Source organism: Panthera leo, chromosome B4 (genome assembly GCF_018350215.1).
Source record: "Panthera leo isolate Ple1 chromosome B4, P.leo_Ple1_pat1.1, whole genome shotgun sequence".
Classification (NCBI taxonomy): domain Eukaryota; kingdom Metazoa; phylum Chordata; class Mammalia; order Carnivora; family Felidae; genus Panthera; species Panthera leo.
In genome coordinates this window covers 37,589,892-37,602,175 of record NC_056685.1, presented here as the reverse complement: position 1 = coordinate 37,602,175, position 12,284 = coordinate 37,589,892, and the positions used below count along the sequence as shown (strand labels likewise).

The 12,284-nt window shown below is 49.9% G+C and overlaps 1 protein-coding gene across 7 annotated transcripts in view; it reads right to left on the bottom strand.

Annotated features, from left to right (window-relative positions):
- Positions 1 to 10,123, bottom strand: part of TEAD4 (TEA domain transcription factor 4) — a 70,092-nt gene extending 59,969 nt beyond the window's left edge. For 5 of the 7 annotated variants that reach the window (XR_006204652.1, XR_006204653.1, XR_006204654.1 and 2 more), the window contains exon 1: positions 9,237 to 9,421. Coding sequence is in view for 2 of the 7 variants with exons in the window: in XM_042945523.1 (XP_042801457.1) it covers positions 9,237 to 9,378 (142 nt within the window). In the remaining 5 variants the exon portion in view is untranslated. Of the gene's footprint in view, positions 1 to 9,236; positions 9,422 to 10,044 lie in introns of those variants that run through there. The other 2 variants (XM_042945525.1, XM_042945526.1) reach the window with 2 other exon arrangements.
- Positions 10,124 to 12,284: the final 2,161 nt, after the last annotated feature.

The following is a 12,284-nucleotide window of genomic DNA, read 5'->3' as shown; positions in this document are numbered from 1 at the left end:
CATGAGGTCACGCAATCTAAAACGAAGCATTTCAGAGGATCCTTCTGTTTCTTCCATGTCACGCAGCACATTTCCAAGCCCCAAGCAGGACAGCTGCTCGGGACATACCTGTTAAAGGATTGGAGCCTATCTTATACGGGTGCTGCCATTTCTTCTCACTTCCAGAAGGCGGGCCCTCTCTTCAGCAATAGATTAGGTCCATCTGATCTGAAGGCAATTTCATTTTGTAGAACTACCAGATATAGGCACAGCCTACCAGTAATGTACAGGGACTCTCCACGACTGGGTTTTTCCCAGCGTATCACAGGCCTCTCCCTCCAGAGTTTATGGGTCATTTACTTGATAAACACTTAGATGGTGTTTAGTGTATGCCAGGCAAAAAAACTAAGTATATTACAAATATTAACTAATGTACTCTTCACGTCAGCAAGAGGTTGGTCCTATTAATATTATTTTCCTCATTTTGCAGAAGAGGAGAATAAGCTACTGTGCAGTTAGATAACTTGTCCAAGGCCACATAGCTTGATACGTGGCAGAAAAGGGATTCAAACCCAGGCAGGCTGGCTGTAATGCTATACTGTCTAAACACAAACCACTAGCCACACATGGCCATTCAGCACTTGAACAGCAGCTAGTCCAAATTGAGATGCGCTATTAAGTGTAAAATGCATGCTGGAATCCAAACAGTTTGTATGAAAAAAAATGTGAACTTCTCATGAACATTTTTTCACTATTGATGGTACAGTTAAGCGATAGTATTTTAGATACAGCTGTTTAAATTTTTTTTTAAATTAATGTTTATTTATTTTTGAGAGAGAGAGACCGAGTGCAAGTAGGGGAAAACACAGAGAGGGAGACACAGAATCGGAAGCAGGCTGCAGGCTGAGCTGTCAGCACAGAGCCTGACACAGCACTCAAACCCACACACCATGAGATCATGACCTGAGCCAAAGTTGAGCGCTTAACCAACTGAACCACCCAGCTGCCCTCAGACACAATTGTTTAATAAAATATATTATTAAAATTCATTTTACCAATTTCTTTTTACTTTGTAAAAGTGGCTCTAAGAGAACATAAAATGACATATCTGGCTTACATTGTATTTCTATAAGGCAGGACGGGTCTGGAGTCTGTGCTTATAGCCACTACCCCATGCTGTGCTCATCTTCCCCTGCCCCAGCCTCAGGGGTGCAGCCTGTCCCTAACACCTGCTCATGCAGCTTGTACAAAGGTGATGGGGAGCCAGGCAATAACTCCCACATATCCTCATTTGGTCTCCTCAAACTGCTGGGACTGGACATTCCCACCTCACATTTCTCAGCCTTGCTTCCAGCTTTGGAGACAGCTTATCTTTACCTCCCTCCAGCAGGGATCCCAGAAGGTCAAGGTGGGAAAATATCTCCTTCATCGCCAGGGCAATCCCCACCTGCTGCATGCAGAGAAACTGAGGCCCAGGACCACATGGAGGAAACAGAAGCCCTAGAGGTCATCTGGTGCAATCTCCCACCCACTGGAGAAACTTCCTCCAAAGAAGCCCTAGCAGGTTCTACCTACATCATTCTACATTATAAAACTCCACATAGGTCTATGTAGTACTAGAGTGAAACCGACTTCCGATCCCTTGGACCTGATCTGCTATTACTGCAAAGAGGGACTAACTTCTAGCAATGAGAAACGACAGCACGCTGAGGACTGCACAGGTTCCAACCCCCCCTTCACCAAGACACTCACAATATCTACAAGCTCAATACTGAATAGATCGGGGTGTATCTACCCCCAAAACCAGACATGGTTCTCAGTGTGACCAGAGCATCACAGAGCCTAGCAGACTATGGTTTTCCTTGATGCAGAGCCCCCGACCCCACTAGCCCACAGGCTCAGGGTTTAACGGGTGACAGGAAGAGTCAGGCTGACCTGGGTTCAAACTCCAACCCCAGCATTAATCTCTGGGTAACTTTTCTCCTCTTTTGTTAAAGCAAAGGTAAAAAAAAAACCACGGGCACCTGGGTGGCTCAGTCAGTTATGGGTCCGACTCTTGATTGTTGCTTAAATCATCATCTGACAGTTCATGAGTTCGAACCTCACCTCGGGCTCCAAGCTAACAATGTACAGCCTGCTTGGGATTCTCTCTTGCTCTCTTTCTCTGCCCCTCCCCTGCTCACGCTCTTTCTCTCTCTCTCTCAAAAATAAATAAACATTAAAAAAAAAACAGGGGCGCCTGGGTGGCTCAGTCGGTTAAGCGTCCGACTTCAGCTCAGGTCACCATCTCGCGGTCCGTGAGTTCGAGCCCCGCGTCGGGCTCTGAGCTGATGGCTCAGAGCCTGGAGCCTGCTTCCGATTCTGTGTCTCCCTCTCTCTCTGCCCCTCCCCCATTCATCCTCTGTCTCTCTCTGTCTCAAAAATAAATAAAACGTTAAAAAAATTAAAAAAACAAACAAACAAAAAAAAAAACGGGGCACTTGGTTGGCTCAGTCAGTAGAGCCTGTGATTCTTGATCTCGGTGTTGTGAGTTCAAGCCTCATGTTGGGTGTAGAGATTACTTAAAAATAAAAATTTAAAAATTAAAAAAAAACAAAAACAAATCAGCAAACCCTATCTCACAGGGCTGCCATGAAAATTAAATGAAGTGATGTAGACAGAAATGTCTAGAACAAAGCTTGGCACCTGGTAGGCACTTAATAAATGCTCATATCCCGGGGCACCTGGGTGATTCAGTCGGTTAAGCATCCAACTTTGGCTCAGGTCATGATCTCACGGTGCGTGGGTTCAAGCTTCATGTTGGGCTCTGTGCTGACAGCTCAGAGCCTGGAGCCTGCTTTGGATTCTGTCTCCTTCTTTGCCCCTCCCCTGCTCGCGGTCGGTCTCTCACTCAAAAATAAACATTAAAAAATTCTTTTTTTAACTTGTCAGAATGGCTAACATTAACAACTCAGGCAACAACAGATGTTGGCGAGAATGCAGAGAAAAAGGATCTCTTTTGCCCTGCCGGTGGGAATGCAAACTGGTGCAACCATTCTGGAAAATGATAGGGAGGTTCCTCAAAAAATTAAAAATAGAACTACTCTACGACCCAACAACTGCACTACTAGGTATTTATCCAAGGGATACAGGTGTGCTGTTTCAAAGGGACACATGCACCCCAACGTTGATAGCACTATCAACAATAGCCAAAGTATGGCAAGAACCCAAATGTCCATCGATGGATGAATGGATAAAGAAGATGTGGTATATATGTATACAATGGACTATTATTCGGCAATCAAAAAGAATGAAATCTTGCCATTTGCAACTACGTGGATGGAACTAGAGGGTATTATGCTAAGCAAAATTAGTCAGAGAAAGACAAATATCATAGGACTTCACTCATATGAGGACTTTAAGATACAAAACAGATGAACATAAGGGAAGAGAAGCAAAAATAATAAAAAACAGGGAGGGAAACAAAAACATAAGAGACTCTTAAATATGGAGAATAAACAGAGGGTTACTGGAGGGATTGTCGGAGGGGGGATGGGCTAAATGGGTAAAGGGCATTAAGGAATCTACTCCTGAAATCACTGTTGCACTATACGCTAATTAACTTGGATGTAAATTTAAAAAATCAATTAAATTAAAATTTAAAACAAAAAAAAATATTATTTTTAAATTTTTTTAAATCTTTATTTATTTTTGAGAGAGAGAGAGAGAGAGAGAGAGAGAGAGAGAACGAGCGGGGGGAGGAACAGAGAGAGAGGGAAACACAATCTGAAGCAGGCTCCAGGCTTCTCTGAGCTGTCAGCACAGAGCCCAACACGGGGCACAAACCCACAAACTGTGAGATCATGACCCCAGCTGAAGTCGGACACCCAACCAACTGAGCCATCCAGGCGCCCCTAAACAAAAAAATTTTTAATAAATAAAATAAATGCTCATTTTCCTTCCCCTGCTTCATCAACCAAAACCCCAACTTTTTTTCCACAAGAATTGACAGTAAATTCCTATTATATATATATATATACCTATTATATATATACCTATTATATATATATATATATATACCTTTTATATATATATATATATATATATATATATATATATATAATTGATGCTCTGACCTTAAATGCAGGATTTTACATTTATATCTATTAGAGTTCATCTTGAGATAAGTGTACCTATTTAACATCACTCAACGTCAAGTAATTTTTAATGGCTAAAAATTGAACACAATTTTTAAAAATGTTCAGGAGTGTGCAGTTAAAGAAATTAAAGTGTATTCATATGAGGTAATATTATCCAGATCCTTACAATTATAGCTTTAAATTATTTATGATAGGGGATATTACTCACTACATAGTATTCAGTAGGAAAAAAACCAGGATAGAGTATAACTGCAATTATGTTAAAATACACAGATTTATTTGCATGAACACAAATTTGAAGGGACATATACCAAAATATTAACTGTGCTCACCTGAGTTGTGGCATTATGTACCAGTTTTTCTTGTTTAATTTATAAAAGTTGTCTACAATGAGTATGTATTAATTTTAACAGAAAAAAACATGGTTCTTCATTTCCTATTTCTGCTTAATCTCAGCATTTAGTTAATTAAGATGACTTTGAATCCTGGTTCTGTCATCCAATACTCTTGCTATCCTAGACACGCACAGAACTGACAGGGGACAAAACCAAAACGAGAGTTCTGTGGCATATCACTAGAGACTGCCCACTCCATGGTGACAAGAGCTCAGTATGAGTAGCCTGGACAGCCTTTCAACCAGTTACAAATCCATCTTACTGCTGCATCAACCAGATCCTATTTATTTCTCTTGAACCCAAGAAACCTCATTAGACTCAAAGTCCTTACTAAACGTTCTTCCATCTAAACTAGATTGTTTTTCCAAGACTTGGTAGGGTGACCCATGTGGGCTAGTAGCTATCTCAATGTCATTTTTGAAGGCCCCACATCAGTAAGAAGCTTACCGGCCTGCCATTTCCTGGATCCCCATCTTGCCACATTGAAGAAATAAAACAGGACAACATTTATTATGTTGCTACCCTTACCTCTCCGCTCCCATTTGTCAGGGCTCCTCCCAGATCCTAGAGTGATTCTGTGGTCACTCCTGCAGTTGCTATCAGGACCCCAAAACCTGATCTGTAAGAACCTGGCCACCTGAATTCACAAAAGGCAACTCAGTGCAGTCTCTCACTTCTCCCAAAGCCTGCCTTAGCCCTCTTGCCAACTCTGTTCTTCCTTTACAGAGATAAAGGCAAGATAAGTGTGTTGTGCCTCCAAGAACATTCCACCACCTGCTTCAAGCAGGAATCTCCCCCCCTGCCTGTCCTGGTTGTCTTCTTGCTCTGAAGATGGCTTAAAAAAAAAAAAAAAAAATCCCTTTATGTTGTCCAGCTGACCCAGGCCTGTTGCCTCCCCACCCAGAGCTCTGCCTACTGAACAAATTGCCTCCCTCGTCAACTATTACTCAAGGCTCAAAGCCAAGATGGAGACCAGCCAGGAAGAAACAAAACTAGACTTTTATTCAAGCCAGGACAATTCACGCAGACCTCTGAAGTGCTTGAAGGGAAGGGGAATTCATGGTTCTGGCAGGGGTCAGCTTGGCATGAGCTGACACTGGCAGACACCACAATACCTTTGCTGGTAAGACACAAAGCAGACGGCTCCATCAAATAATGAGCTCTAAGCAGCTCAGGTTTCACTCTAAGTCAAGGGCCCCCTTGGAAGGAGAGGCCCACCCTATGTGTCATCGGCCCTACCCAGTGCCCTCTGCACTGCCCCCAACACCCTGCCTTTCCTTTCAGCCGGATATGCAACCCCATCCTGCAGGAGGGTCACCCTGCCTTAGCACAGCTCCTATTTCCTGCCCCTGGTGACTCCTCTGAAGTCCATTGTTCCCATGAAGTTTGGGTCAAAGGAAGCTGGGTCCCCACCCATGGGGGCCCGCCTACCCTCAGCTCAGCTGGCCCACACCACAGGGAGGCAGGGCCCATCCTCCGGCCTTTCCAAGGGCCTGTATTACAGATAGGAGGGCACGGTACCTATCTTAGGGACTGGAGTTCCAGTGGAAATGTTCCCAAAGATCCAGTCGCTAGCAGCTGAAGGCTCCAGGACAGTATCACCCAGGAGGTGACTCGAATCTCCCTAATATCTAAATGGAAAAACCAAAAGCAAGGGAAGAACTGTCATTTCAGAAGAGTTCAGGAAAAGCTCCAGAGTTGGAGACCGCACTGCCCAGTGACAAAGCCCTGCCCCCACCTCCACCTGGGCCCCTGAACTGGTTAAACCCCTGGGGGGGAAGGGGGGGGCAGGAGAGCAGCTGTTCAGCTCCAATTTCAGAGCTTTAAAGGGAGCTGTCCTCCGAACCCCTGCCAACAAAGGGTCATGGGGGGCAAAGCAAGACAGACAAGGTAAAGCCACCCTCACAAGCCCTGAATTTCCCACTGCCCCCAGACTGACCTCAACTACAGGAAAGGCAATGGAGCAGAGCTGGTGACCCGTGTCCTCCACTTCCACTGAGAAGGAGGAGAGGAGCCACGGATTAGGCAACAGGTATTGCTGTGTGACAGTCACCAGTACAAGACTCCAGAATGGAGGCAGAGGGAAGTTGCGACACTTGCATCCCAGAAAATCTAGAAAGATAAGAAGACCCTTCTCCACCTGGCTGAGTAATGTACAGACCAGAGAGGAAAAAGGAGGGTGCATTTAAAGACCCTTTGAGGGTCCCTTCCAAAGTTGGCATTCTCAGATTCTACAGTTCTGTGCTTTCTGCTGGGAAGGAGGGGAGAATTTCTGCTTCCTATCTGAGCCACAGGATGGGAGACATTGCCAAGCCAGACAGTTCCAGCCTCCACACCTGTTAGATGAAGTGGCTAGGGGGTCTGAGCATTGGGAGCCACAGAGCAGGAGACAGAATGCAAAGTGGAAACAAAATGGACTCTAGTCCCAGCTCTGTGACTCACCAGTTGTGCAATCTTAGGCAAGTTACTGTCCCACTAGGGGCCTCGGTTTCCCCATCTTTAAAATGAGGGAGTTAGAGGCTAACATTAGAGTATCCAATAATGTTCAGCAGATTCACCCTGAGGTCAAGGCAAAACTGAAATTAGAACAAAGGTGTTGGAGGACTGCCTGGGTAGCTCAGCTGGTTAAGCATCTGACTTCTGCTCAGGTCATGATCTCACAGTTCATGAGTTCGAGCCCTGCATCAGGACCTGCACTGACAACTCCGAGCCTGGAGCTGCTTCAGAGTCTGTGTCTCCCTCTCTCTCTGCCCCTCCTCCCCCTTCTCAAAAATAAATAAACATCAAAAAAAGAAAAAAAAAAGAACAAAGGAGTTGGAGACCCTGTGCCCCTGTGACAAAGCCCTGCCCCCACCTCCACCTGGGCCACTAGCTACCTTGGTTCCTAAGGATGACGAACATCACACAGGGCCTGGTCTATGGTAAATGCTCAGTTCATGTTTGCTGAGTAAACACAAATGAACAGGGCAAGGTTTGTCAAAGGGTATTCAGTGAAGTTCTTGGGGAAAAAAGAGGTTCCATGCTGAAATAAGCTTAGGAAACACTGGAGTCTGCAATATGCCATGCACTGTGCTAGATACTTGGCAAACAATTAATTTTCACAACAAACGTTTTAGATAGATATTAATTAACCCACCCTCCCATATTACTCATCAGGAAACTAAGCTTGAGGGCCTTAACAGTTGTGACTGTCGGGATTTGCACCCAGGTATGTCCAGCCCCAAGTCTGTACCCTTTCTATTCCATCAATGCTACCTTTAGACCCGGTGCCCTCAAAGCCCCAATCACACACCTGGTCAGGTGAGAGGGTGAGGTGGCTCCCACCAAAACATCTGCATCCTCAAGGTGCATGGAGGAGCAGCAACCAGCCCCCACCCTTCTGAGAGGATCTTGTTCCTTCCTTCCAAGAAATCCTCAACATTATGCTCCCCATCACCTTGTTGTAGGAATGAAGAAAGAACTCTGATTCCAGGTCTGCCTGTGCCCCCCCTCCCAACACCATCACATGCTGTGTCACTTCTGCCAATCTCCCGGACATCTGTGGCTCCCTCCCCACCCAGCTCCCACCTCTAAGATATTTCAAATGGGTAAATCCCAACTGGAGTTGGGGGGGGGGGGGAGGGAAGCAAAGCATAAAGGAAGGGGTGGGGAAACTGAGACACCCAGAAGGGTCTTCCCTAGCAAGTCAACTAGCAAGTCAGAGGCAGCCCTTCCCTCCCGGGTTGGTACCAAAGCATGCCTGCAGTTACCCCTCTCCCTTCCCACAGCCAAGTGCAGAGTGGTCTAGCAAGTTGTAAAGAACTAGGATTCTTCCATCTGACTGCTGGGGAGCTCCAAGGAGAGGTGGACCAGCAGAAAGTAGTTCAGGCTGGTACACATCCATTCTTCTTTGTCCTTGGGGCCAACTTGAAAAGCAGGGGCTACACACCCTTCAAGATTCAAAACGGTTTCCTGGGGGGGGGGGGGGGGGGGGCGGGGAATCCTCCCCCACGAACATCCCCAGTTCTCTCAACAACCTGTCCCATCAGGGAAAGACAAAGATCTCCACTTCCTTTAGCCTTCTACCATCTTGCTCTGTGAAGTGTTTCAGGCAAGAACAGCACCCACTCTCCCTCAGAAAGACAGCTGCCTGGAAGAGGCGGGTGTGCACAGCTTCCTTCCAGCTCTGCCCAGTCCAGGGCGCATGCAGCCCGCGGACCGCACTCCCGAGCACCACGGTCCAATTATCCCTGCACACCTCACCAGAGACAAACTCTCTTGCCCACGGCCATGCAGGGAGGAAGTCATGCCCAGAACCAACATCCTCGCAGAAAAATACACACGCAGAGACGTAGCATTGCACAAGGGCTCAGAGACACTCAGACTTCCAGATAGGCAGCACTGCTCTCAAGTGTAAATACACTCACGTTCAACACAAACAAGGTGAGTCACATGTGAACAGATATCACCCTCACCTACACCCAAACCTAGGGAGACGGGACAGTCAGGCGGTCACATGAAATCATCCGACAGCCACCGTGTGTGCCCGGAATCCCCTCTCCACACGTGTGCACGGAGGCTGTGTCCCTGGGAAACGTGCGCTTCGGGTCTGGGAGTTCTCCTCCCTGGAGCTAGTCCCCACCACAGAATACAACAGGCTTCTCAAGTCCCGGGGAGCTGGGGACCCTGCGGAGGGCTCTCCTCTTTCGCAAAGCCTCAGCACTTAAACCGGCCAATACACTACCTCCAGGGCTCGCTCTTCCAAGTCGGAAAAGGGCCCGGCAGAAAAGAGGCATGGGTGCTGGGTCTCTCCGACCGCCGCTGCTCTCGGTTCTGCTTCTGGGCCTTTCGGCTTCCGGGACCCCCTTCCCGCGAGCCCCGAGCATCCACCCCCGGCCCGGCCAGAGGTCCGCGCCGCCTCCACGTGCCGGGAGAGCTCCTCACGCACCGCCGACGCCGGCCCTCGGGCGAGGTCCTGGAGTCCCCGCGCCGCGCCGCAGCCTTACCGGTCCCAAGGTGCGGGGAAGGGGGGGGCGGAGGCGCTAAGCCGGCTCCACGGGGTCCGCAGCGCGCGCCAACTCCTCGCCGAGGTCCCGAGGGCGGCGACGGAGCTGCGGGACGACAGGGGTCAGCGCGCGCGGCCCCGCGGCGGCCCGGGCCACCGGCCGGGCAGGGAGGAGGGCGGGCGGCCGCCGGAGCCCACCCCGCGCCGGCCCGCACGCGCTTCGCCGCCGCCGGGGGGCTGGCGCGCCGAGCCGAGCTGAGCCGAGCGGAGCGGAGCGCGCCGAGGGAGGAGTTTTCCCAGAATGGGACTGACGGGAAAGCACGGGAGCTCCCTATTCCTGGAGGAGTGAGTCAACGGGCGAGAGGAAGGCAGCTCGGGGGCCGGCGGCGGAAGGGAGGGCAGCGGGGGCGCGGGCCGGGCCGGGAGGTCCGGGGCGGGAAGGGCGAGGGGGGGAAGAAAAGAGCGGCGGCGCACGCGGGTGAGGGGGCCGGCGGGGCGGAGGGGTGGGGGCGCGCGGCGGGGCGGCGGCTGGGCGGGCGCCACTCACCTGGGGGACGCGGCCGCGGGCGGCGGGAGCCGGGAGCTCGGGCCCTGCCCGCCCCCTGGCCTGGAGTTTGAAAGGAGGAAGCCTGGAATGTGCGGAATGAGGGCTGGTATGAGATGCGCGCAGCTGAGGGAGGGAGGGACCCGGAGGGAGGGGCGGCCCTGCCCCCGGCCCCTCGGGGAGGAGACTGGGGGGGGGGGGAGGGGGGAGCCGGGCGGGGGCGGGGCCGGCGGAGGAGGGGAGGGGCGCGCGCGGCGGGGCGGCCGGACTGCTGCGGCGCGGACCCCTCCGCTGGGACCCGGCCTCCGCTGGGACCCGGCCTCCGCTGGGACCCGGCCTCCGCTGGGACCCGGCCTCCGCTGGGACCCGGCCTCCGCCGCTCCCCCGCACCCAGACTTTCCCTTGGGTCTCTCCGCTGCGACTCTGTTCCTCCTCCCCGAGCCCCCCGGTTCCTGCCTTTCCTGGCCGAGTCTCCGACTGCCTTTCCCAGGAGCTGAAAACCTTCCCCGTAACCGGGATGGGGGGTCCTGTAGGTGGCCCCGCCACCCTCGGCGTCCCCGGTTGCCGGCTGGCGCCTCTCCGCACAAGTCCCTGGGAGGCCGGGGGAGGGGCGGGCGCCCGACGCGCAGGAAGGGCTGCTCCCTTCCCCGCGGCTCCCACCAAAGGACACTCGCCCCGGGGAACCAGGAAGCAGGAACTCCCGGGCTGTAGTCCCAGATCCGCCGCCAATGCCCCCACGCGCGCTCTCCCTTGCATTGGTCCTTTCGGTCGTTGTCCCGTGGCCCCGGCAGATCTGTCACTACCAAGAGCAAAGCACATGGGGAGAGGATATTCGATGTGAAGTACGTGTGGTGCGAGGAGCCACCTTTTGGGCTCAGTAACTGAATGAATCTTTATCCAACATGTATTATGTGGCCACCAGATGCTGTGAGAACAAAAATGAAAATACGACTTAAGCACCTGCCCTCGAAGAGCTTATAATTTAGCTGAGAAGACTCCATATATAGAAGAGCATTACCACAAAGTGGGAGTCTGGGTTTGAAACAAACATGCCAGATAGTTTAGTCTCTTGTTGGGGAGAGGGGTACTGGAAACGCGTTGGGCTCCTGTTTGGCATTGGCTTAAGGCAGTGTGTTATCACATACCTCTGTCACTCACCTTGTTGGAAGGTTGAAACCAAAGGACTTTTGGCTTTTTCCAAAAATCAGATCACTGGGGATCTGATCACTGGGGAACATTATCACTTAAGCTTGTATTGCAGTGTTTGCCCAGATCTTATCTCCCTTACCAAATAGAAACTTCTTTGAAGACAGAGTGAATGTCTGATTTATCTTATCTTTCACCCAGCACCAGTTTGGTGCCTGGGATAGATAAGCACATAATAAATGTTTAATAAGTGGAAACAAACAAAAAGCTACCACGGGGGAGATTGAAAAGAAAGTGCTACAAATGCCGAAGTTGTTTCCAAGAGAGGTGTTCCAGAGGTGTTTTGAACAATGAAAGCATGGCAGGACTAAGTATCCAGCCTCACAGGATGAAGACTTTGAAGGAAGCAGCTAAGCAGCTCTCATTTGGTTCCATAAATTCTGGTATGCTTATTAAGTAATGAGTCACATCACGGCTTGGTCACACCTCATATGTTTAAAAAGACTGCCATACAAGACAGTATTAGGCACCAAGGGAAGTACAAACTGTAAACACTTGGCTCTCTAATGGAATAATTATTTGTTGAATGTCTATTGACTTTGAGCACCATGCTAAGTGCAGATTCAGGTCCCTGCCCTCAAGAAGTTCACAGTCCAGGTAAGAAGGCAATTATACAGAGCTCAATGGAAGCCCAAGGGAAGGAACAGTGAATTCCAAGTTATAGATGTTACATTTGCTCCAGCTCTTAAAGGGCAAATGAGAACGTACCAACTCGAGGGTGGAAAACCCACAAAGGTATAGGAGCACGTACACACGGGGTGTTTAGGAAAACTGGTGTGCTGGAGGAAGAGGTTACAAATAAGTGGGTGCCAGGTTGTGAAGATCATTATATACCATGCTGAAGAGTTTGGGCATCAGAAAGGCCCTTTAGACAAAGGTGTGACACGATCAGTACCATTAGAAAGACCCCTCTGGCAACAGTGTCTGGCCGGATTGGAGAGTCAAGATACCCTAAACTCAGGCAGTGCTCCTGAGTTTAAGGATGAGGGAAAGGCTCTTAGAAACAGCCCAGAGGCAAAATCAACAAGAATTGGTAA